This window comes from Micromys minutus, assembly GCF_963924665.1.
Source record: "Micromys minutus genome assembly, chromosome: 4".
NCBI lineage: Eukaryota > Metazoa > Chordata > Mammalia > Rodentia > Muridae > Micromys > Micromys minutus.
Genome location: NC_137973.1, coordinates 70,465,454 through 70,492,262, shown reverse-complemented (window position 1 = coordinate 70,492,262; position 26,809 = coordinate 70,465,454). Strand labels below are relative to the sequence as shown.

The following is a 26,809-nucleotide window of genomic DNA, read 5'->3' as shown; positions in this document are numbered from 1 at the left end:
CACACACACACACACATGCAGACATGTGCATGCATCACACACATACATGTACATCGATAAATAAAACGTAGTAAAAAGTTTTCTTTAATTCAAATATTTCAGATCATGGTGATACACGCCTACAACTGTAGTACTGGAGAGATGAAAATATGAGCATCTCCAACCCAAGGCATCTTGGGATGGACATGACATGATAAGAGAAATTAAAACCAAAACACAGAAATTATGGCTCATGTATGCCTTCTCAATCTTACTGGCAGCTTAGCCAGAAGGTTTTTCCAATAACTAGCACTGTAAAGCTGTTAATTTTCTTTATTTTATTTTGAAATTAAGGTATTTAAATTTTTTCCTCAAATTTTTTAATTAAAAGCCAATATTTTACCTACTATAAAGTAATTATATACCTAGAGAATGTGTCTTTTAATTTCCATTTAAAATTCAGTCTGTGTGTGAATAATGGGTGTTTGACCACAGGTACTCCAGCATGAGACTGGAGGTCAGAGGGTGCGAGGACAGCTGTGTGGAGTCGGCTCTCTCCTTCCACCTTTCCCTGGGTCCTGGAGACAGAACTCAGGCTGCAGTCTTATTTGGCAAGTGGCTTTACTTGTTGAATCATCTTGCTGACTGAGAAACTATTTTTAAATTAATAAAGAAAAAAGATCAAACTTTCCAACATCCTTATGTAGTTGCCCAAAGGTTATTCTCTCAGGGCATTGTGTCAGGATTCACGCCCAGTCTAAAGTCCTCTCTCTGCCTTTGACCTTCCCCACCGCCTTGATGTGCCCGTCTGCCTTCATCGTCCTTTCCTGGCTGTCATCTATTTCTCCTTGTGCCACAGTCACCCAGTAGCCGTATGCTGTACCTGAAACAGTGCTGAGGGACAGGGTCTTTGTCTTTTGCTTGCTGCTGTACTGATACTTAGTACATACTTAGTACCCTATGCCTAAGAGGCACCTAGAATACAAATGAATCAAACCTGTCTTTTTGACAAGATTTCCCAATTTTAAGAAATACATAGCATTTCTATATTTTTACAGAACTCTACTAAAGTTGATATTCAAATTAACTGAACCTCACTTTTCATTTAGGAAATTACACATTAATTTCCATTTGATAACTGTCATCAGCAATGCTGAAATTATGAGTATCCCATTTGGGTAACTTTAGAAACAGAATTTTGAGTCAGACATCATACATATTTGAAGCATTCTTCCAACCTGCCCTTAAGAATGCAGATAGCAAGTTACAGATCCACTGCTAAGCAGGAGTCTCTAACTTTCAACACTCAACAAGGTCTTTACATCAACTTTCTCTTTAAAATTGCTAATCTTTCTTTCCACTAAATGTTCCAAGGCAGGTCAATGTAAGAGGTAAAGTAACATTTAAGTACTTTTCCACTTAGCAATTTCACATTACCTGAGCTGGATCAATCACAAAATCATTTACATACCTATGAATTAAAACTCCAAGTAATAAAAGAAGATTGCTTTATAATGTGATACACCTCATTTAATAATTTCCTCATTAAATGATTCTAATGTGTTTTTATTGGTTACACAACATTTAATGGAATACAGCATACGGAGTGCAAATATACTCTTTTCCTGTTTAATTTAGACTAATGAGAATGGGTTTTGTCTTTCCTAAGTATATGCACTCAAAAAGGCTTCCTTTGTAATTAAGACAAAACCCTTCCAGATCTGTTAAAGTTCTAAACCCGTTCAAAGTAAATACAGGGCAATAAAATGCTGAATCAAGATATATATTTTATAAATCTGTGAATCCTGTAACATGCTTATTCATGTTTATCAACTTCTGTTCTCTATTTTTATCTGCACATATAAAAAGTCAAGAAATTAATTTGAAATTGTAATTTTATTTAAAAGTTAAAAAGATAGTATATACTTTCTTTAATTCTATAAATCAAACCCCTCCAAATAGTATCATGACAAATAACAAACTTGTTAAAAAACGCTCTAAAACTCAAATAGTCTTATACTTGCATTTTTATTTATAGGATAGTACTATAAAATAATTTGATATATAATGAGTTTTAGATTTAACAATAAAATGTCCTTTTTAAAGACATTGAAGTAAAAGGGTCTAGGGAGGTGGCTCTTCAATGAAGAGCATTTAGTGCTCTTGATGAGGACCTGAGTTCAAGTCCCAGCACCCTCATCTGTTGGCTCAAAACTGTATATAACTCCAATTCCAGGGAGTCCAATGCCCTTCTCTGGCCTCTACCTGTACCAGGCACATGTAAGGTGGACATACTTACATGGAGGCACTTATACATAAGAATAAATGTTTTTAATTAATAAGGGAAACTACCAATGGCTAAATAGCAAACAGTAAATAATTTTGTTACTTTATTTCTAACAAGTGGGTGATATAAAAAGGACACCAATTCACAAGACAGGTACCATCACAAAACAAACCGAACTAGTCTCACTCACGGTAAAACAATCATTCTTGAAAGGTATCAAATATATCTGTCTCTGGCAAGATTTAAAACTATTAAGAACTGCAAGTAGAAATGAGATGTTCACATCAGAAAACCCATGATGATGGTGGTGGTGGTGGTGGTGGTGGTGTGAATGACTTAATGCTAGACCAGGACTTCCCTTGCTGCTCTGACCTAACCCTGGCAAAGAAGTTTCAGGGAAAACAGGCAACATGGGCTCATGGATCAGAGGATGCAGCCCTTGAGGGCAGGGAAGGCAAAGTTATAAGTCTGCATCCTGTCAACTGCCCATGGAGACAGCTTGCTCTCATTGCCATGGACCAGTATTCGACTGGCATTCTCCTTTTCCACTTTCATTTCTTCCTCTGCCTCAGCCCATCCCGTGCCACCCTCTCCGCGCTAGGCTCCCTGCCTCTGCAACCCTTCGTGAGAGCACTCAGGAACACTGCCAGCTCACTTCACTTCCAGGACCTTGGGCATTTCAGAATCCAATAAGCTGACAAAGCTTTCCCCTGAGACTGTTCTCTTGATATTTGAAAATACTCAAGTAGCTTACGTAACTGGGTATGTTTCTTCTACTACACTGGCTTTTCCAAGAAGGTGAAAGTACTTTTCTCCTTAATAACTTTTAATGTTCTGAGAGTTCTGAGTTTTTCCCAAATAGAATGCTAGATGAATGTATTATCTCACTAAAACGGATAAGATGTCTTTGGAATAATTAGGAAACATAACACCTTAGACAATTTTAACATTTGAAAATCTAAAGTGTCATGCTTTTCACTGTTCTCAGTTCATCTTTGAAGGGGAAGCCCGTGCACTTAAGACTGTTGTTGTGAATGTGCTGAGATCTGTTAATATGAAATGTGACTTCCCTAGCCCCGAGGAGCACTGAGCCTTACCTGGCCCGTCAGCGATTTTTCCCAGGTAACGAGGAGCTGCACTCAGGAAGGAGGAGTGCCTTTTTTCAGCCACCAAACTACGGGGTGGCATGTAGTTATGTTTAACTTGGGACATATCATACGATTTCTGAACATCATAGCAACCAGGAGATGGAAGAATCTAGAAAAAAACGTAAAAGGTGAGCGTAAGTGCACTGTATATAAAAGATATCCAAATACATACTAGATAAATGTTGGCACTCAGAAAAGCACTGTTTAACATATGTAAAAATAATTTAAAAACAAAATTGTAATAGAGATCCCTCCAGAGCTATCTTTCTAATACAATTATAATTCGTTATCCAAAGGTAAGGTAGACAATCAGGAAATGTAGGGCCGGAATTCTTTGAAGAGTAGACCTCATGACATTGGTCAGATGCTCATCGATAACTTCAGTGCTGAATCCTGAATCCTATGCAGGACTCTGAACAGTGAGTGCGGTCCCTCACCGTCCTGACTCATTCTACAGAAAATGGCTGCTCCTTTCATCTTCAATAGGCTCCAATCAAGCTGGAAACCCTCTACTGTCTTCACTGATTGTTTTAAATGGTATGCGGCTATGTTTGCATTTTAATCAACATGAACAGCATATTAATTATAGGAATAATTCTAAACTAAAATACAGATGTCATATACTAGGTGCACAATTAATGCCTTGAAAGATTACCTAATCATCTCAATGAAAACTTTGAAAAGAATTCTGCACAAACTATTTTACATACTGTATGACGTTGAAATCTAGTCACTTACCTTATACATTGAAACACCAAAACATTTTGGGGTTGGCGAGATGGCTCAGTGGTTAAGAGCAATTGAAGCTCTGCCAGAGGACCCAAGATTAAGTCCCAGGACCTGCGCAATGGCTCATAACCATCTGTATCTCCAGCTCTAGGGCATCCAATACTGTCTTTTGGCCTTCCTAGGCAGTAGGCATGCATTGGTACACAGATATCCATAAAAGCAAAAACCCATAAAACATGCATAAATACACATAAAAACTAACAAGGACTCACTCAAACATTGCGCATGTTAATGATTTAGTGAAGATACAGGCGAGTGTGTTGGATGACTGTGGGTCAAGTGTCAGTTGCTTGCATGCTCTGTGACCCTACAATAATCACTCAATTTTTGAGATTCTCTGTCTATTTCATGAAGTGAAAGCTAATTGCCTACATTGTGGGATTAGTACAATTGTAAAACAGATCTAAAAGGTAATAAGGAATAAAAAGAAAACTGGTACTTGACCATGAGATCACGTGAATGTAATCGTATTATTCTAGGAAAGCTAATTTCAACACAAGTTAAAAACACAAAGCTAACGAATCAGGGCTCCCACTACTAGGAAAGTTGGTTGTGTTGTGTCCACAAAAGGGAAACAAAACTAGTTCTATTGCCCTGAAGACTTCCTCCATTTGCATGTAACTCTTCCTTGCCTCATCCTATGCATCTTTAATTGGTATGTTATCTGAACAAGGTTTGTTAAGTGACTATCCCAAGATGATGATTACTGTAACAAACATGAAACTTTGTGCAGTACCGAGAATGGAAGTTGTTCCAACACTTTGTGTACTGACTGAGCACTGTGGAGGGGAAGAAGAACAATGGAGACAAGAACATCCCCTTCCAGTGTGATCTTTTATACTGCACAGGAGACAGGGAAGGAACATGAAGAAGCGACAGGATGCACATTCCTCATGCCTTTCATTTTTGACCTATCCCTGGTGTCTTAGTGTCACTAATACTGTTGTGATAAAATACCCTTACCCCCGGCCCCCGACTTCCCCCAGAGAAAAGCAAACACACACACACACACACACACACACACACAACCAAAAACTCCTTAAGGAGAAAGAGTTTATTCAGAGGACAGTTCTAGGTAACTACTGTCATTGCTGGAAATTCACTGTGGGAACCTGAGTCACATCCACAGTCAAGAAGAGACAGAATAAACGATGTGGGGCAGCCAGTGCTCAGCGCACGCTCTCCTTTGTACTCAGTCCAGGGTCCAGCAGGACATGGTGCCTACCACAAAATATATGCATGCAGCAGACCCTCCTTCCCAACACAAAAGCTAAAAATATCTGATACTCATTTTTCCTGATCTCATTTTCTTTTAAAACTAGGACATGAATTTAGGTCATAGGCTTAAACGCTAGATTTTCAAAGAAACTGAGAACGTTAGCATTTCATTCCAGTGGGGAGACCAGCAGAGCTAGTGGGTACTCTTCCCAGGAACAACAGACAGGTGCAGAAATGAGAGATCCAAGAGGTATGATAGAATAAAGCATATGTTTAAACGCAAAGCAAGGACAGACCAGAGCTGCCTGACTTCCTCATCCAGAAGGCAAGGGCCCCATGCAACACTCATCCACTTGATGTCTGTAGAATTCTTAGTGCAACATGCTAAGGTTAGTGACACCTCTGGCATCACTGTCACTGTCTTCACTTGGATAGCCCTGTAAGAAACTCTTAATGATACCTGACACGTGTCAGAAAAGAGATGCTGGCAGGACACTGGTAGAGCACCTTCTAGTGCATTGATCCCCACACAAACACAGAAGGAATAATTTGAGAGGAGTTAAGTTGTTAAACTGCATCCCAGGAAGTTAAACTCACTGGCTCCAGTTACCCTGCAGAACGAGTCTACCTGTTGGTTCTGGTGATTTCATAAACGTCCTGATTTCCATAGATACTCTCCAGGTGAAAGCCTGTGGGAAAATCCCTCATGTTCAGAACTGTTTAATTTGCTCACTTTACAACCTCAGGTGCCATTTCCTGATGTCATTCAAAATCAGAATATTCCAATTCCAGTGTTTGCTGAGACACTGACATATGGAATTCCCTGTATGTTCTGGCCCCAGTGTGTGAAGTCTACCTGGGCTCTAACTTTGCAACACCGTCATTCCCAACACTAACTTAACTGTCAAAACCCTCAGCCCAGCTAACAAATTAAATGACTATCTGACCCATGAGTTATCGCTCATGCCGTAAGAAATCGAAAGCAAACCCTGAACATGATTTTTAGCATCAGAGTAATAAATACGTATATGTGTGTTTGTATATATGTGTGTACACATGTATGCATATATGTGTGTATACCTGTGCTTTTAGACTGCTCTGGTGATTTCTACTGGTAGCCTTATAAAATTAACTGACAAGAATAGACTCAAAATATACACATTTGGAATCTTCCTCAACCCAGTAAGAATTGAAGACCCTCAGAATCCCACAGTGAATAATCATCCCTCTCCCTGAAACGGATTGAAATGACTTTGGACAAATTCAACTGGTTAACACCACAAAGGACAGGCGTGCCACAAGATGCTCTCTGAGAAACAAGCCACCCGCAATGCATATTACCTTATATAGCCTCTCTTGGCCTAGCATTGCAACCTTCCAGCATTTTCAGGCTGGGTCGGGGGCACAGAGACCTATGGATCCCAGAGATCTTGTGATACTGACATCAGGGGACCTTCAGGGAGAAATGTACTCCATAGGACTGTTTCTTTCTCCATAGCATCTGAATGTATTGTATCAGCCATTTCAGTCCATCTAATGGCAGGCCAAATGGAAAGGAGGCTTTCCATGACTGACATTTTTTCTTATGCTATTGATTGGTGTTTTCTTTCTTTATTTTATTTTATTTGAAATACAGTACTACAAAACAGCCTATAAGATTCCAACTTTTAAACTGCACATGCCTAATTAGCTAAGTATAGCAAATTCACCTTGACTTCTGAGTTTATTTCTTGGTGTACTATGTCAATATTCATTTTACCTATGTATGCAGCTGTGCATTTAAAAATAAAATTAGATTTTTCTGGTAAATTTAACCTTTTAAAAATACTAGCAGAGACTATCTCTGGATTGCTTTTCATCTGAACACTGTTACTTGTGTATCAACTTTTGAAATTTGTAACATTTTAATCCTTGTTTTAAGGTTATGAGAGAGCTGTGAAGATAAGGGGATTTTGTGCACCAAACTCAAGAGTAGGAGCACTTTCTGAGCAAGCCAACATTTCAGTTGTTTGCTTTCCTATGTGCATTTGCCAGGTCTCAGAAAAGGTCATAGTAGCTTTGTCAAGGATTAATCTAAGGCAAAGCGGAATTAACAGAGCTTTTCAAGGTCACATAGACAAGAATACAAGAATAAAAGCCAGGGAAGCTAAAACTTCAGCTGATGCTTACTATAGAGCATATGAAAATTCATAACAGGAGAGAGGACTGAGGTCTGAAAAACAGAAAATATTTCTTCTGCAGCTAAGTAGTTGTCCACATTATAGCAAGGGTCGAACAGATACTTTGAAGCTGGCTAGTTTTGTGTCAACTTGACACCGTCTAGAGTCATTTAGAATAAATGACTCTGTTGAGAAAATGTTGCCATAACTAGTCTATAGGCAAATTTGCAGTAAATTTTCTTAATTAGTGATTGCTGTGGGAGTGTTCAGCCCATTGTGGTTCATGCTACCCTTTGGGCAGTGGAACTGAGAACTGCAGGAAAGCACAATGAACAAGCCCTAAGAGCAAGCAAGTAAGTAGCATTTGTCGCTGACCTCTGCTCCAGTTCCTGCCTCCAGGTTCCTGCCTTGAGTTTCTGCTCTGACTTTTAATGGACAACAAGCTGTAAGACGAAATAAACCCTTTCCTCTCCAGGTCTATTTTGGTCATGTTCTTTCACAATCACGGAAACTTTTATTAACACAGATACTAACTACTTCCTACTGTGGGATCCAAAGCACTTGTTTAGGAGTTCTGGCGGTTTGAATAGAAATGGCCCCCATAAGCTCATATATTTGAGTACTTGGCCATTAGGGAAGTGTGTAAATAGGGTTTGTCTTCAGTGTTTCAAACCATGCCCAGTATTTCTCCCTCTTTTATTTCTGTTTCTGGTGATAGTTCTAATACATGTCATATTTCACCTTTAAATGTCATTTACTTTGATTTACACTAAAACTGACTTTATGCCTTTGTACAATGTGTAATTCATTCCAGCTGTTCCTCCATGGCTAAAAGAATTATTAAAATAGTCTAAGATTTCAGGCTAAGACTTCAATCCAAGTGTCCCAAATACATAATTATAAAGGCAATTAAGAAAACTGTGACAAAAGTTTGTCATATTGTGAAGCGACATAAAAAGACTTCCAGCTTTATCCTAAAGCATTCAATCAAAATCTTCAGTCAAACATATAGAGGGAAAACTGTGCAGGTCATAAATAGTGTGAAGGATGTTTGAATATGCAAAAAGCTTCGATTAAAGCAATTTACCAGTACACTTATCCACATTGCTTAATTGAGGCTTTATACAGAAGACATTCAGATGATAATCAGATCATCTTTGTTAAGCACACTACAGATTGTAATTAAGAACATGTTGCCCTCGCTTTTACTCGGCATCTCTAATATTCATCATGGTAAACATACACCTGTGGAGATCTATGAATTTGAAAACAGTATATCTCATTTTAGAAGACAAAAACATTTAAAGACAGAAATGCAGTTGTATTACTAATGATTAACAATATGCAAAAAAAACCAAAATCCTAGCTTCATTTTGCATGTTCACTTGGCACATGAGATAATAAATTATCTGTTTTATTAAAGGAACTAGAACTCTGTGTTATCACATGGCACATAAGCATGGGGTGGGAGGGGAGACAACAAAAACTGCTATAGACAGAAATGGTGTGATAAAATCTATTGATTCCTCCCTGCTGCTCTCTGAGCCCTCTGGGCCAAGCTGCCCTGAGCAGACTGCTATGGACTTTCACTCTCCCACCACTTCTCCCCCACCGTCCTCAACCTGCAGATCCTGAGCCATTCAGGTGAGCTTCCCTTTTCCCTTCCATCCCAGATTCACTGAACCCCTTTTGCTCTGTGCAGTTTACTATTGCAGAGGGACTTACACTTTCTTGCCACCTCTCCTCCAACCTTTTTCAGAGCTGAGGCTCCAGAGACATGCAGACATGCAGGTCCTGAACCATACAATTCAACAATATCTGTCAGAGGACTGTCACACCAGGACCATCAAGACTCACCCACCTTCCAATACCTACAACAACAAGAACATACTGAGACCAAAAGCATTCAGATGGCTAAAGGCCCTGGAAAGAACACAATCAACAAAACCTAGAACAATATGAATATGACACCTCTAAAACACAGCTACCCTACTCAGCAAGCCCTACATATCCTAACAGAGCAAAAATACAAGAAAAGTATCCTAAATGCAATCTTGTAAAGATGATAGATGCCTTTAAATAGAAAATGAATGTTATTTCCCTTTAGGAAAGTGCAATCAAACAGATAGAGGTCTTTAACAAAGAAAAACAAATAAATCCCTTAAAGACATCAAGAAAATAAAATTAAACAGGTAAAGAAAATAAATAAAACTGTTCAAAACATGAAAGTAGAAATAGAAGTAATAAAAAAATACAAACTGAGGGAATTCTGGAGATGGAAAACATAGAGAGAAAAAAACAGAAACAACAGATGCAAGAATTATCAACAAAATACAAAAGGTGAAAGAGAGAATTTCTGGTGTAGAAGATACAATAAAAGAAATCCATACATCTGTCAAAGAAAATGTTAAACCTAAAAAATTCCTGACAGAAAAAATACAGAAAATCTGGGATACCATGAAAAGACCTAACCTAAGAATAATAGCAATAGAAGAAGGTGAAGAATCCCAGCTCTAAGGCCCAGAAAATATTCTCAACAAAATTAGAAAAGCAAACTTTCTCAACCTAAGAAACAGATGTCTATAAACACATGAGAAGCTTATAGAACACCAATTAGACTGGACCAGAAAAGAAAATCTTCCCACTACATAATCAAAACACAAAATCTACAGAAGAAGGAAAGAATATTTAAAGCAGAGAGGTGAAAAAAACAGGTAACATACAAAGGCATCCTATCCAAAGTACACCTGACTTCTTAACAGACTCTAAAAACCAGAAGAGCTTGCCTTCATAGCTTTAGAAGTTTTAATAACTTGGAACTTCTAAAATAAGAGGTGCCAACCTAGACTACTATACTCAGCAAAACTCTAAATTATTATAGATGGAGAAAAAAGTTCAAACAGTATCTATCAATAATCCAATCCCTTAGGCTCACTCTGTAATATGCTCTCAGAAATCACTGCCCTTACATTTTAACTTGGAGTGAATAACAAATTCATTTGATACTTTTCTTTAATAAAACCCATCACATATAACCATAAGAATATACACATAGAGACATACATGTAGAGATAAACACACAAGGATATGTACACATATAAATAAGAATATACATGTAGGTCTACATATACATGGAGTATATACATATACATTGGGGATATACAGTCTTTATTGGGAAAGTATCCATTTAGCTCATCACTTTAAGACAATTTTCCCTGTAAAGACTGATCAATAAGTTTTAACCAGTAAGTAAACACGGTTGTTAAAAGATGGGTCTATAGCAACACTGCACCCATGTTTAGCCTTGTTCCTGACTCTCTTGTGATGGCAGGTCACTAAGTCTTGAAATAACTTTACACACAAACACACAAAGCATAAATGCCTTCCCGTGAAAATTCTCATTTTGAATGTATGTTCAGTTGCTGATTTCCCTAACAAGGTTCCTTTTTTAAGCACAGGCTAATACAATACTGACTTCATCAGCTAAGGTCAAGAATGGAGAGGTTCAATCAGGCTCCACCCAGAGATTATCTCGGAAGAGACATTACACTGAGTCTCTGGGTTGTAAAATCTGATTAATAGTTGAAGTGGGATCCATTTTCTTCTCTTCAATATCATACAGCAGAGTGTTATTTTTGATTTTTGCATTTTTTCATAGCTGCCTTTTATGTTGATTTTATGGAAAAGAATGAAAGACAGTGACCTATGGTCTTCTTCCTCAAATGCACTAATCTTACTGAACAAAACTGAAAGCAGCTATAACTAACTAGAGAAAACGTCTTTTTTTAATCTCAGAAGTTACTTCTTTTATGACACAGTGTGATCAGAAGAAAATAACTATATAAGAGACATAATTATCTCAGAGTTGTTTAGACAGATTCAGACACTATAATCATTCTGCTAAATTTAAATGTAAATTTTGAGTGTGATTTGTGAGGAATGTATAGATTTAAGTATATAAGGTTCGTATTCATTAACTCTGTAGAAAATATTTACAAGTAAGATGTCAGAAATTTGTTATATTCAAACGTTTTTAACTTAAATAAATTCTTCTTTTACATACACATGTCCAGGATAGCAAGACCTACATTTATATGAAATACTATGAAACTATAAGTCAAAATCCCTAGATAATTATATTAACAACCTTATTTTCAGAATTAGGACAGTTCTGGAGCCCTCACCCCCTCTGAGACAACCGTTCCAGCCATGAAGTACTCAAGAGCTGCTTGTGTTCAGTGAGATACATTGTGGAATCATACACTTTGGAAACTGCCTGAACCATTGTAAAGCTAAACAATGACCCACACTATTTTTTTTGCAGGCTTTAAATAAATCACAATCCTATTAAACACTTCAAAAATAATTGTGGTTCTGTCTAAACAGAGGAGAGATGTTGGCAAGAAGGAATTACCATGAGGGAGGAGAAAAGAGGGAGAATTGATTAAGAAAAGGATGTTGGGCCCACAGGGAGTGTGTATTACACACAGAGAGAGATAGAAAGTTATTATGTTAACAGTCTCTAATAAGTAGCAATTTTCAACATTATTGGCTGACACTGGTTGCACATCTTAATAGGTAAGGATAAATTATATTTTTGAACCCTTCTGTCCATAAAGCTATATCTTTAGACAAATGAAATGTAATTTAAATACTCTATCTTCTTCTGGACTTAAACAGTGTTTACAAAGAACACTATACAACTCCATAAGGTGACACAGAATTACTATTAAATTTAATAATACATTTCTCATTAAATTTAATAGTATATTTCTCAGTGACGCAATCTATATTTAAAATACAGATAGCAGCTAAGCTGGACCAAGCCTTAGGAACTCCAGGAAAGACTAAACTAAAATGTTGGCTATTCTCAGTTGACAACTTGGCTATAACTGGAATGAACTACAATCAGAAATGGAGGGGACTGCTGTAATTTGGATCATGAGGTAGAAAGACAAGGTACCTTTGATCCAGCCTGTGAGACTAGAAGACACGGAGTTTTGATTCAGATCTTGAAATGGAATAACACATGTTTTTATTCTAGATCTTGAAACTGGATTACACAGCTTTAATCTGGGCCATATCTTATGCTAGAAGCCTATGTAAGAACAATGGAAGAAGGAATGGTTCATTCATTCTTTGCTTACTTGCCTTTACTTTGTGAGTACATCTACTCCTTTGCTGGCCTTGGAGCCTATTTCTTTGGGATTCAAGCTTCAATAGAAGACCAGCTGAGACTCCCAGAATCATGGTACTGAGAAACTACTACATTCTAAAGCTGGCCATTGTTCGATTAGTTAGAATTCAGCCTGTAAGTCATTTATATATATGTAAGAAATAAACACACACATACGTGTGTGTGTGTGTGTCTGTGTCTGTGTGTGTGTGTGTGTGTGTGTGTAAGATAGAGAGAGAGGGGGAGATTCATTGCATAAATTCTGTGACTCTAGAAAACCCTGACTAACACCACTATCTGACATATTGATTGCATTGTAAAATTTTATACTTGGAGTCACAGGTCTCAAGTCCTGGTTCCCATGTTATAGCTAGGGCCTGCCCTCTATTCTTAGGATCTGTGCATGCCTTTTCATACAGCTTCTCCATCTTCAAAGCATCAGCAAGCAATGGAGTCTTTGACTTCTTGTTTCTCTGACTTGTCCCACTGAGAAAATACCTGTTGCTAATGACTTATGGGATTAACTGGACTCATAAGAATCTCAGGAGTAACCTCTCTCTTTTAACAGCAACTGTGGCATTTACAGATGCGCAAGATCAAATGACCAGCAGACTGTATTTATATACTCGTGTGTGTGTGTGTGTGTGTGTGTGTGTGTGTGTGTGTGTGTGTATAAAACAATAATAAAGAAAAATGGGCCATAGCAATGACCATGAATTAAAGAGAGAACAGCAAGGGGTGAGCACAGAAAGAGCTGGGGGAAGGGGAGAAGTTACATAAATATGAGGTTTTTTTAATTAAAATAAATTATTCTAAAAGCTCAATTGTGCCATGTTGTAATTTAACAAGGACAATGGTGTCCATCACTGTCACAGATTCAGAAGTTAGGATTAGCACTGTGAGGAGACGTTTAGATATGTGACAAATAAGAATATTGTTCACAAGATGAGAGGCATCGGGTTGTTAATCGTCCATATATCTTGAATCTAGTTTTCAGAAAGGTTCATGCTGAATAACTGACAAAGCATTTGAAGCATACCACTTTAAATGGGTTTATGAACATTAAGATAGTACACTGTGCCTTAAATGCAGGAATGAAATACCCATTGGAAGTCTCCTGTCACATAAAATTACACTGCTAAACTCTTATGATTATAAACAAGATGAAAATTGAAAGTATAAAAATACTGTAGGTGGCAATGGGGTACTGGGAAGAAATGTAGAAGATGTACATCTTTCATTTTAATTATTCCACTTGTTTACATCTCAAATGATATCCCAAATCCCAGTTACCCCTCCACCAAAACCTCATTCCACATCCACCCTCCCCATTTTCTTTTGCCTACAAAGGGTGCTCCCCCATTGACCCACCCTCTCCTGCCTCGCTGTTCCAGCATCCCCTTACACTGGGGTATCAACACCCCCACTCAGGAGGAAGGGCTTCCCCTCCCATTGCTGACAGAAAGGCCATTCTCTGTTACATATGTATCTGGGGCCATGGATCCCTCCAGATACACTCCTTGGTTGGTGGTCTAGTCTCAGGGAGCACTGAGTGGTCAGGCCAGCCTAGATTGTTCTTTCAGTGGGGTTGGAATCCCCCTTAGCTCCCCCAGTCCTTCTGCCAGATCTTCCAGCAGGCTTGCTGAGTTCTGTCTGATGGTTGGCTCCAAGCATCCACATCTGCATTGGTCAGTTGCCGGCCAGATCTCTCAAGGAACTGCCATAACAGGTTCCTGTCAGCAAGCACCTCTTGACCATGGCAACAGTGTTGGGGGTTTGGTGTCTGCAGACATGGTGGGGCAGTCCCCAGATGGTCCTTCCTGTAGAAGATGCACAAAACTGCTTCCATTTCCTTCAGTATGGACACGGTGATGGCAGGAGAAGCTGGCCCTGCATTCTGGGGAAATGTGATTATAAAATCCACAGAAGGAGTCCACAGGTAGAGTATTTTGGATTCTGGAATTCGGGGTTGTGGGATGGCTCGGGCAGTGAAGGTGCTTGCTGCAAATGCCTGACAACATTGGTTCTGTCCTCCAAACATACATGCAGGTAGAAGGAGCACACACATGTTAATAAAAGTGTTTTTTACATACAAATATGTTTATAATCCCCAGATGCAGCATGCGAGTGACAATAGGCTGTCCTAACAGAGTTGTACTCAGCCATGGAGGATAGGGACAGAAAACATACAGCCTTTTGTTTTCTTATATATAATTAATCACTGTATTTTAAATGGCAGAATGTTTTAACCTTTTTACTACATCCCAATTGCTGCCCCCCACCCCCTGTCTCCCAGGAACAGAATCTTTTGTTCCCCTATCCTCCTGCTCTTCTCCTCTGAGAGGGTACCACCCCCAGGTATTCTCCCACCCTGGCACTTCAAGTCTCTGCAGGGCTAGGCACATCCTCTCCAAATGATCAGACAGGGCAGCACTGTTGGGGACGGATTCCCAGACATACAACGACTTTAGAGACAGCCCCAGCTTTAGCTAGTGAAGGCACCATGACTGAGCTGCACGTCTGCTACAAACCTACTGGAGGCCTCAGTCTACCCTGTGTGTGCTCTTTGACTGGTGTCTCAGGCTCTGAGTGTCCACAGGGGGCAACGTTAGTTGACTCTGTTCAGTCCTTCCCCCAACTCTTTCAAAAGAGTCCCTGACTTCCATCCAATGTTTATCTGTGGGTATCTGCATGTTTCAGTCAGCTGATGAGTCTCTTGCAGGACAGCTAGGCTAGGTTCCTCTCTGCAACAGAGTATTATTAATAATGTGAGGCATTGGTGCTTGCCCATGGAATGGGTCTCAAGTTGGGCCAGTAATTGGTTGGTCATTTCCTCTGTCCCTGACTCATCTTTGTCCCTGGATTTCTTTTAGACAGGACAGATTTCCATCAGGTTTTGTGGTCCCCTAGCCCTCCTGTCTCTCCACATCTGATCCCAACACCCTACTCCCATCTCCCTCCCCTCTCCTACCCAGTTCCCTCTCTCCCTCTGCCTCCTATGAAATAGACAGGTTGATCAATGGAATTGAATTGAAGACCCAGAAATGAACCCACAGACTTATGGACACTTATTTTTATTTAACAAAGAAGCCAAAACCATACAATGGGGAAAAAAGCATCTTCAACAAATGGGGCTACACTAACTGGATGTCTGCATGTAGAAAAAGGCAAATAGATCCATATATATCACCCTGCACAAACTCAAGTCCAAGTGGATCAAAGACTTCCACATAAAACCAGGTACACTGAATCTAATAGAACAGAAAGTAATGAAGAGCTTAGAACACACAGGCACAGGGGAAATTTTCCTGAAAAGAACACCAGTGGCTTATGTTCTAAGATCAAGAATCGACAAATGGGACCTCATGGAATTGCAAAGCTTCTGTAAGGCAAAGGACACTGTCAATAAGACAAACTGCAACCAACAGATTGGGAAAAGATCTTTAACAATCCTACATCTGATAATGGGCTAGTTTCCAACATATACAAAGAACTCAAGAAGTTAGACTCTAAAGAATCAAATAATCCTATTAAATATGGGATCCAGAGCTACAGAGAAACTTCTCAACTGAGGAATATCAAATAGCTGAGAAGCATCTAAGGAAATACTCAATATCCCTAGTCATCAGGGAAAATGCAACTCAAAACAACCCTGAGATTCCACCTCACACCAATCAGAATGGCTAAGATCAAAAACTCAGGTGACAGCAGATGCTGGCAAGGATGTGGAGAAAGAGAAACACTCCTTCACTGTTGGTGGGGTGGTAAGCTGGTATAACCACTCTGGAAATCAGTCTGGTGGTTTCTCAGAAAATTGGGCACAGTGCTACCTGAACACCCAACTATACCACTCCTGAGCATATGCCCAAAAGTTGTTCCCCTATAAAACAAGGACAGTCGCTCCATTATGTTCATAGCAGTTTTATTTGTAATAGCCAGAAGCTGGAAACAACCCAGATACCCCTCAACTGAAGAATAGATACAGAAAATGTGGTTCATTTACACAGTGGAGTACTATTCAGCTATTAAAAACAAGGAAATCATGAATTTTGCAGGCAAATGGATGGAACTAGAAAATATCCTGGTGCGGTAACCCAGACCCAAATGGACAGCATGATGTGTACTTACAAATAAGTGGATCTTAGCCATAAAGTCCAGAATATTCATGATACTCCCCCACAGACCCAAAGAAGCTAAATAAAAGTATTTCTTAATTTAGATTCTGGGATGATTTCCCTCAAGCAAAAATATAAAATAGATATTCTTTTATAGGAGTACATTTTAAATTAATGTTTTCTTATGTTAATAAGAAATAATATGTACTTATTAAAGGTTATTAGTTGTTCTTGAATATTACCCATTCCTTCTATGTCCAATGTACATGGAATTATTGAAGAGCATTGTTCAGTAGCTCTTCAGATCTGTTAGAGCATGCTTTATACTTTTGAATGTCTGTGTTTTCAGCACGATACTGCATGGGCAATATCCCCTTGTCTGGGGCTCGTATTTGGAACTGAAAAGTATGCTGTTAAAGATAGTTACTCTTTGGTGCTTATGACAGAGACTGTGAATTTTCTCATTTGCATAGTTTTCAACCTCCTTCTGCTCTGCCTTGCTGTATTTTAGAAACTGTAAAGCTGAAAACTATTTTTCATGAAAACTGTCACTGCTAGTGATCCAAGGATGATTTGTTTTTGTTATTCAAATACAGTTGTGGACCTCTGGATATGGAACCGAATTATGTAAACCAGGAGGCTGGACATGATGAATTCCTTACTGAAGAAAATGTATTCAAGGCTGTGTGAGTCAAATTGACAGCTTAGGCAGAAGAAAACAACTCAGGCGTGCAGCTTGCTCATCACACAGGAACAGAGAGGTTCTGGGGCCAGGAGCTTACACTTGCAACTTCCAATCCCAACCTAAATCCTAACAGCACAGGAGCAGCACAGTCCCTGTGGTAGCCAGGTAGTGAGGTGCCGCCTTGTGTGCAGACTGCTGGTTAATGTTGGCACAAGCAACTGACATTAAAAATCACTTCCATTGAAACTTTGTAAACTTTTCCCTAAAACTATGCATAGTCTGTCTCTGATGCTTTTGTTAAATAATCTGCTTTCCTTTGGGATACTAATATTTCACATGCATGTGTTTCAATGTATTTTCTGCTTATCTTCCTTAGGATATGTTTCAGCTCTTTGAATATGAGAATTCATATTTTTTACTTGTATTGGGGGAAAAAAATCTCAGCCATGACCTCCTTGTTTTCTTCCCCAAAATTTTTCAATTAAGAGCTTGTGGAATTCCTTTCTAATGTAGCCTTGAGATTCCCTGTCTTTTCTCTTAATGTTTCTACTTCATTTACAACTCTTCATCTCTTCAGCACATCTTCCGAAATTCTCTCCAGTCTCTTTCAGTACATTAGTCACTTTATCAGTGTAGTTAGTAATGAAATATGACACCTGAAAGTTTTTAGCACTTTCCCTGACACCTAGGAGTCTGCACACCAATGCTAAGACAGTAGCTCCACTAAGTACCATACGCCCAAAACCTTCCTGTTTGCCCACAGCCAGGCTAAATATGAGGTTCACTCTTATAGTGGCCACCTGATAGCAAAATGGGTACTCCATTTCTGATTGCTTTTCAAGAACATAAAGCCTAAATCAATTAAAAGAAAACAAACTGTTATTTATTTAAGCAGTTTCAGACTGAGAAGAGAGCTGATCTGGTAAGATGCTTACTGTCCATACATGAGAACTTAAGTTCGGGTCACCAGCACCTATATAAAACCTTGGTCTTATGGTACATATTGGAACTCTAGCACTGGGGTGAGATTAGGGGCAGTAAACAAACAGAGCCACATGTTGGTCAGCCAGACTAGCCAGATTGATGTGCTCCCAGTTTAATTAGAAACTATATCCCAAAAAAAAAATGAAGCAGACAGTGATCAAGAAATATACAGAAACTTCTAGCCTACATATGCACACACATGTCCACATGCACATGTGTGCACTCATACAAAAATGTATGCATGCCTCCTCCCCCACACAAAAGCTCTTAAGTGAAATCAGGAAAACAATATGAAAGAAATGGAAGAAGAATCCAACAAATAGAAATGCTTTTTTAAAAATTCATTTGAAATTTTGGAAATGAAAGTTTAACAAATCAACTTAAAAACTCAATTGAATGCCTCATACACCTGTTGGATTAAATACAAAATAGATTATCAGGGCTTGAAAAAAAGGAACACAAATTATAACATTCAGACATGAATAAAGAATAAAGGAAGTGTAGGCAGAACATACAAGACCAGTGAATCACCATTAAAATACCAGAATGTGTAAATGATGACTACAGAAAAACAAAGAAGGATGAGTTACACTCACAGAAAATGTGCACAATAAAGAAATAGGGAAAAGATTGAGTCACAAGAAAGAGGCAGACACAGGTGCCTATGATGCCTTTAGAATGGCAAACATCTTAGAAGGGAATCTCCCATATTGTATTATAGTCAAAATGTTGCACATAAAAAATAATTGAAAGTGCTAAGATTAAAAACTCCAAGTAACATGTAAAAGAAAATCCATCAGAACAGCAACTTCCTTAGGAGAAACTAAGAGAACCAGAAAGGCTTGAATCTATAACGTCCAATCCCTGAAAGATTAAACAAATGTAAGCCTATATTACTTGCTATGGTGAATAAAGGCCTTCCATGGATCACAGAAGCTATTGGAAGCCATATCCACAGCCAGCATTGTAGAAGAACTTAGAGGAATGCTACACACATGAGAGAAAGATAAACACAACCATGAGAATATGTATGTGGACAGAGAAAGAATTAATTATCACAGAAACAGCAGACTGGCAAATTTTTACATCATTCTCAAAAGTAATAAAGGGGCAATCTATGAATAAGACATAAGGACAATAAATATGCATAAGATATAATAACAGTAAATATATGTATCAAATGATGGTTTATTTTTAAATTACTGTAAAGAAATACATAAACCATAATACACTCAACTTGATTTTGAGATCTTCCCATATTCTTATTTATAATATAAATATTATATATATACATATATATACATATATATATATATAGTGTGTGCCCAAAATTCATAGACCTAAGTCCTAATCCTCAACATGACAGTAGTTACAGGTGGTGCATCTAGAAGGTAGCTAGACTGCAAGGTAATTCTCTCAAAATGACCCTTACAGAAAGAGGCCAAAACAATATGTCTCCATCGTAAGAACACTCAGCAGAGACCCCTTCACCTCCCAAATCTCTAGAGCTATTGAGAAATAAAATCTTGTTGTTAAGCCCACCTGACTCCTGCCCACTGTACCCAAACACTGCCTCACTAACTTCTGTTGTTCTGTAGTATTTCTGTGGATGGTGTATCAGCTTTCTCCTTTCACAATGAACATCTGCATTCTTTACACTTTGGGATTAACAATGACAGTTGGGTTTACAATGCTGTTATAAATATTCACATACTTTACATTATTCTGTGTAAATATGTTTTACCATCTCTCTGAAAATTTCCTATGACTAAACATCTAGGTGTATTTTTTATCAATTTCACATTTTGAAACAAAATTATTTCCCAAAGTTTTACTTTTTTATTTTTTATTCATTAATTTATATAATACATGGGTCTTTTATATATTTATCTCTAATGACTAATGATATCTAAAACGAGAATGAGAAAAAAACTTAAGGACTTTTAACATGAAAAAAATTGAAAAATGATTATAATCTTACAGTATAAAGTTTACAGTAGGTACACATGAAAAGTGTTTATCTTGTATATTGTTAAATAAATATTATAATTCATATAATTGTATTAAAGATATCAATTTAATATTGTTTGATGTTCATCCACGTAAGAGCACAGCTCTCTTTTGTCTTGCATGTTATCAGTGATTAACCACAGCAAAGTCTCAATACGATTGTCTTACAATTTTAAATTTAGATAAGCTAATATAAAATATTGACAAACTGAACTTACTTAGTATGTAAGATATTAATATTTTACAGGAGAAAATGTTCTATGCCACGATTGGGTTCTAAATATAGTGTTCTATGTAATCCAACTGTTGCCTAGGACTGCGTTCAGATAACATCCTGTCTTCTTTCCTTCACATCATGATTTTATAAGTACACAACAGAATGTTATTAAAGCTTCTGAGATATGGTGTATTAAACTGTAAGAAAGAAATAATCTTATATGCAACAGAAATTAGATGTTAATTTATATAAAAAGTTAACATCATTAAAAATGTAGCTGATATATATCTATTTTACTATAGAAAACATCAAAATAATTATGATTCTGTGAATGTAATGTAATCTCAAGTGAATGATAACAAAAAGAATTTGTCTTCCAACTAGCACATTAGTGAGACTTGCCTAATTAAATCAATTGAATTCCAGTAGAAGAAAAGCCCCCTAAGTACATTATAAGCCTCATATGAAGAAACAGATGTAATCAGGTACTTATAATGCACATTAGGAAATTGCTGGAAAATGTTTAATATGTGAATTATTTTGGTATGTAGCAAATCAAAGGTCTAAGAAAGATTTTAAGCTCTAGTGTAAATGCTTAATGTGCAAATTCAGGTTTTAAAAAATCTATTCTGCTAATGCTTCTTTTATAATTAAGCAATGGTGTCTTAAAACCATTTTTCTAGAATTTTATATGGGACCATAAAATGCATAAATTAATTTTCTAAGTATAAATGCCATATTAAGGGGTAATTAGAAAGGCCTGAGAGACATTATCATTAGCATACATGCTGCTTCCTTGGTTTTCTGGTGTTTAGGGAATTGTTTTACTTTTCCAGAACATCTATTTAATACTATGAATAAAATGTACTTAAAAGTAGAAAATATCCTATCTTTAAATCTGTTTTTGCTTCTTCCTTTTTCTTTTCTTTTTATTTATTTTTCAGGAATTCACATCTATGTATATATTACTTTTTCTCTTTACTTTTTCTCTTTTTCTCAATTGTTTCCCCCCTCCCAGTCCCTCCCCTCACAGTTCCTCCTCCCCTTCCTCCTCCCCTCTTTCTTCAAGAGGATGTTTCTCCCACTCCCCACCCCCAATTCAAGGTCTCCCCACTCCCTGGGACCTCAAGTCTCTCAAGGGTTAGGTGCATCTTCTCCCAGTGAGGTCAGACCGGGCCGTCCTCTGGTACATGTGTCAGGGGCCTCAGAACAGCTAGCTCATGCTGCCTGGTTGGTGACTCAATGTCTAAGAGTTCCACACTGTATGCAGATTATCCTCCCGCTTCCTCCCTCCAACCCTCCCCTTATCTCTCTCACTCCTTTCCAAATACATGACCTCTTATTCTTTAATTGTAATTATTACATATATATTTTATGTTTATTTTTTTAAATGACTTTATTTTACAAAACAAAGATAAATGTACAGATTTTAAACATTTTTTGCTTAAAATTATACATTTTTGTCAGTACTGTTTTTTCAGATATTAAAATAATTTTTACATAAAACTATGTATTTTTATGTTTATAAATATGCTGAGATTATTTAGTATTGATTATGTGTGGTTGGGGATCACCTCTTGGTATTGGATAAACATACAAGAAAGTATTTTCCTGGCAAAAAATGATTTTTCCCCCTTACAGCAACCATTCATTATTGTGAGTACTCAATAACCTTTACAGCCTAAAGTCCAAAGTCTCTCACAGTCATCCCACAAATTAATTTGTTTTTCTTTATGGATGAAAATAACTCCAGTATGAAATGAATCACATTGTCTTTATTCCTCTGTTGTTGAGCACCAAGATTGGTTCCATAGAAGAACTGTTAAAAATGGTATTGCAATAAGCATTCATATGCAGTTGTCTCTGAGACATATTGACTTGGAGTCTTTGAAATAAATATTCAGGAGTGGCAGGGCTGGGTCATATGGAAAGTCTATTTTTGTGTGTGTTTTGTGAGTCAAATTGTGTTACCAACTCAGGGTAACCCTACACTCAAAAGGCTCCCATCTCAATGTTCTGAATGTTGGAATTAGTATAATTACCATCATACTGAGATTTAAAATCAGTAAACTTGGGAAGGTAAAACTTTATGGGAGTGTGGAGTGTTAAAGAAAAGAAGTAGGGTATAGACATGATCATAATGTTTTACATATATATGTATATATTAAAATTTATATATATGTATTGTATGTGTATATGTTATATATGTATATATTATGCATGTATAAATGTATATGTATAATTATATGTGTGTATATGTATATATGTATATATGTATATATTAAAGATTATATATATATATATATATATATATATATAATTCTTAAGCAGTAAGTAAAATCTATTCAAAAAGAAAAAAGTACCATTACATAACCCTATAAGTGACAAATATATAGAGGACAGTTCACTGTTAGTTCCCCATTCCCAGTTGACACATCTGCAACACAGCCCTATACCAAAGGTTTAGGGACCATTACAAAATATCATAAAAGGAGGCGTGGAAAGATTATAAGAGCCAGAAGACCAAAACAAGACATCTGGTGCAAAACAGTATCTTCTATATGCCTGTACCAAGGACATCTCAATGACATGGGTACCTAGCCCAGATGTAAACACTGAGGTTTCAACATGACATGCCAACAATTTTCACAAGATGTAACTCCTAGAAGAGTTCAGTGGGCAGTTCTTGTGGTAGTTTGGTATGTGGTGGTGTTAAGGCTAATTCTGACAACAGTGGCAGACATCATGACTCAGAGGAAGTAAAGATTCTGTCTGTAAATAGAATGAGACTAGATCCAAAGTCCTAGGGAAGTCTGGGATACATACACAGTAAAAGTACAGCTTTTCTTGATGTCCCTTACATCTCCAAAATGTTATTCGATTAGTTATCATTTGCTTGAATTTTCATTAAGTAGACTTTGCGAAAGCATCTTTGATTGTCAGTGACATTCTTGACATGTATAACCAAACTCATAAGGAGGCAAGTGGAAAATAAATTATCCATGATTTAAAACAATCTTATGATCATAAATAAAATGACCTAAACAATATTAGAAATGAAATAAAAGAAATAATATTTTTGCTCATTTAGCATGAAGAACGGCCACTCTAGCAGGTGGTTTCAAAAGATAGTATTCTCGGGGAAAACTCCCTCATTAAGTGTATTTTATAACTGCATTTTAAAGTCCCCACGGGCTGCTGTACTTTTTCATTGCTCTGATCTAACTGATGACTATCCAACACAAAGCCTACTCAAGAGGAGTGTGAATAGCCCTCCAACAGAAGACTCAATTCTCTTCCTGATTGCTTCGTCAGACTTTATTTTAATGTTAAAGCCAACTTTCAGTATCTACCTTGGAAGTAGACAGCTAGAGTACCATTCCACGCAGCAAATGAAAGCCAAGAGATCTACAAGATGGCCACCAATCTTAGATCCATCAGAGAGAGTTAAGATTCAGATCAAATACAAGAAATGATAGTAAAGTGTAAGGAAGGAGCAGGGTCTCAAGAACAGAGTGTTATAGGCACTTGGTTGTCTGAGGTGGGGAATTAGTAAGATTGGAAAACTACACATATGCAAGTATAAAGGGTTTTAGTGAATTTTTTTCCAATGTTTTTATTAGATACTCTGTATTTACATTTGACATGTTATCTCCTTCATCCACCCTGCTCCCATCCCGCCTCTCCCTCTACTTGTTTTCACAAAGGTTCACTAGCTCCTAATCACCCTCTCCACCTCAATGGCATTCCTCTACATTGGGAAAATGTGCCCTCCCTAGACCAAAGGCCTCTTCTCACATTGATGCCAGACCCTGCTATTCTCCACTGCATATGCACCTGGAGCCATGGGTCTCTCTATGCGTGCTCAATGGTTGCTGTTCTAATCCAAGTGAACTGTGGAGGATTTCCTTGGTTGACAGTGTTGTTCTTCCCATGAGGCTTCAACCCCCTTCAGCTCCTTCATTCCTCCCCCAACCCCCACCAGTACCCACAGTCTGATGCTCAGCTGCATGACTCTAGCAGAGCCCCTGAGGAGGCACCCCTATCTGGTTCCTGCCAGCAAGCACCGCCCAGCATCAGCTATAGTGCTTGGGCCCAGTGGCTGTACATGTGGTGGATCCCCAAGTGAGGCAGCCCTTGAGTGAATTTTTAATGCTAAGTGTTGAGTAGTATAAGAATATAGACACTAGATACCCACAGACACAAAGACTGTGAGATGCCAGGGACCTACAGACAGCACTATGGTCTGACCTCACAAAGAATCTTAGGGGCCAGAGAACAGAACTGCAGAATACATATCTCATGGTGCAAACTAAAGAGAACATTTGCTGCTGCTGCTCTAAGAAAGCCAAATGCTTCACTCCCAACACTGTCTGCATGCACCAGGGAGCAAATGCACATGTTGCTGCCAACAAACAAACACTCTAGCTGACAGAAAAGTGCAGCAAGGAGGGAAGGCCTTAGAAAAAGGAGCAAAAAAAAAAAAGATTGTTCCAGAAGCTCAAAATGACTGTAAAAGCTAGATCCAGCTACAGAAACCTACACAGTCTTACAATGTTAGAACATCCATCCTATGGGATCACATCGCTAACAAAATGTGTCACAAACATGAGATAGAGCCTAAAACTAAGAATGGAACATAAATACCAAAGAAAACTCTGGCAACCTTTGTTGTCAGATGCACCAACGTTGGGAACTATGAACGATGAGGGACCGTGGTGCCAATGATACACAGAGATGAAACATAGCTACAATAAATCACCAGACCAACTCAACTCCTGAAAAACAGTCCCAGCCTGCTACCTGAAGCCCTCCCTATAAGATAAACAGTGAGTCACTGGAAAGAGAAACCTCATGCACATAAAGTCACTTTAAAATCAAAGAGGTAATAAGGTCAGAAGGCAATGCTTTACAAATGGATCAAATAGGTGTTGGAAGATTGGGATACATATAAAGAAACAAGAGTTTGTTCTGCTTTTCCTATATCTGCTTTCTAGTCATACGGTTCCTTTGACCACCTTATAGCAGAGCAAGGAGGCCCTCCCCATGTAGCATCTCCTGATCTTGAACTTCCTAGATTACAGAATTATGAAAATTAAACTTCTACTCTTGATGAGTTACACAGCCCCTAATTCTCTGTCATAGCACCAGAAAATAGAGTACAGTAGGAATCCAGGCTAGAAGCCGAATGCTCTGTAGCAGACAGTGAAACATGGAAGCAGCTTTCACACTGCACAGTAGATACATAAAGCATGTCTAGGAAAGGTCTAGACCGCTACAATCAAGTTATTAAAAAAAAGACCAAGACTATGAGAGGACTGTACACATCTCCAAAATTTGTTAAGTGGTTGTGACTGGGGCAACATTACAAAACTGCACAGTGTGGGCCCCCTACTGACGTCCCAAGAGAATGAATAGCAAGAAAATGAAAGCAAGGAAAACACCACTTCTCTCACAAGGAACATGGTGGGATTGAACCTGTGCCCTGGAACTTAATGAAAGAGGCATATAGCAGGAGATCCATATATACATACATACATACTCACACACACAGTGAGTGTGTGTGTGTGTGTGTGTGTGTGTGTGTGTGTGTGTGTGTGTGTGTGTGGTCAGGATGATGCTAATAACATACATACACATGTCAAGTTTTCAATAAACTAAATAAAAGGTAAGAAAATACAATAAATAAAATATATTACTTATATCCTGAAAGTAGTTGATATTTTATGGCATATACTCTGTGTGTGTGTGTGTGTGTGTGTGTGTGTGTGTGTGTGTGTGTGTGTGTGTGCGTGTATGTGTGTGTATGTATGTGTTTATGATGTATGTGTTTATGTTGTAAACTGAATGAAAAGACAACTTATAGAAAAAAATATGTGTGCAAACTATGCATAAGGTATATAAGTACTCAATTTGATAACAAAAAAAAAATCAATAACCTGCTTAGAAAGAGGACAAGGACTTTAATAGCAATTTCTCAACAAGGGATAATCAATAATCACTGGTGTTTTAAAAATAATCAGTTTAAGTAATCATGAGTAA

At 37.9% G+C, this 26,809-nt stretch overlaps 1 protein-coding gene across 1 annotated transcript in view; it reads right to left on the bottom strand.

Moving 5' to 3' along the window:
• Nucleotides 1–26,809, bottom strand: part of STPG2 (sperm tail PG-rich repeat containing 2) — a gene marked incomplete at both ends in the record, with an annotated part of 424,307 nt that overhangs the window by 275,289 nt on the left and 122,209 nt on the right. Inside the window, one exon of the mRNA XM_080916047.1 lies at nucleotides 3,364–3,523. Within this exon, the coding sequence (XP_080772173.1) occupies nucleotides 3,364–3,523 (160 nt within the window). The remainder of the gene's footprint in view (nucleotides 1–3,363; nucleotides 3,524–26,809) is intronic.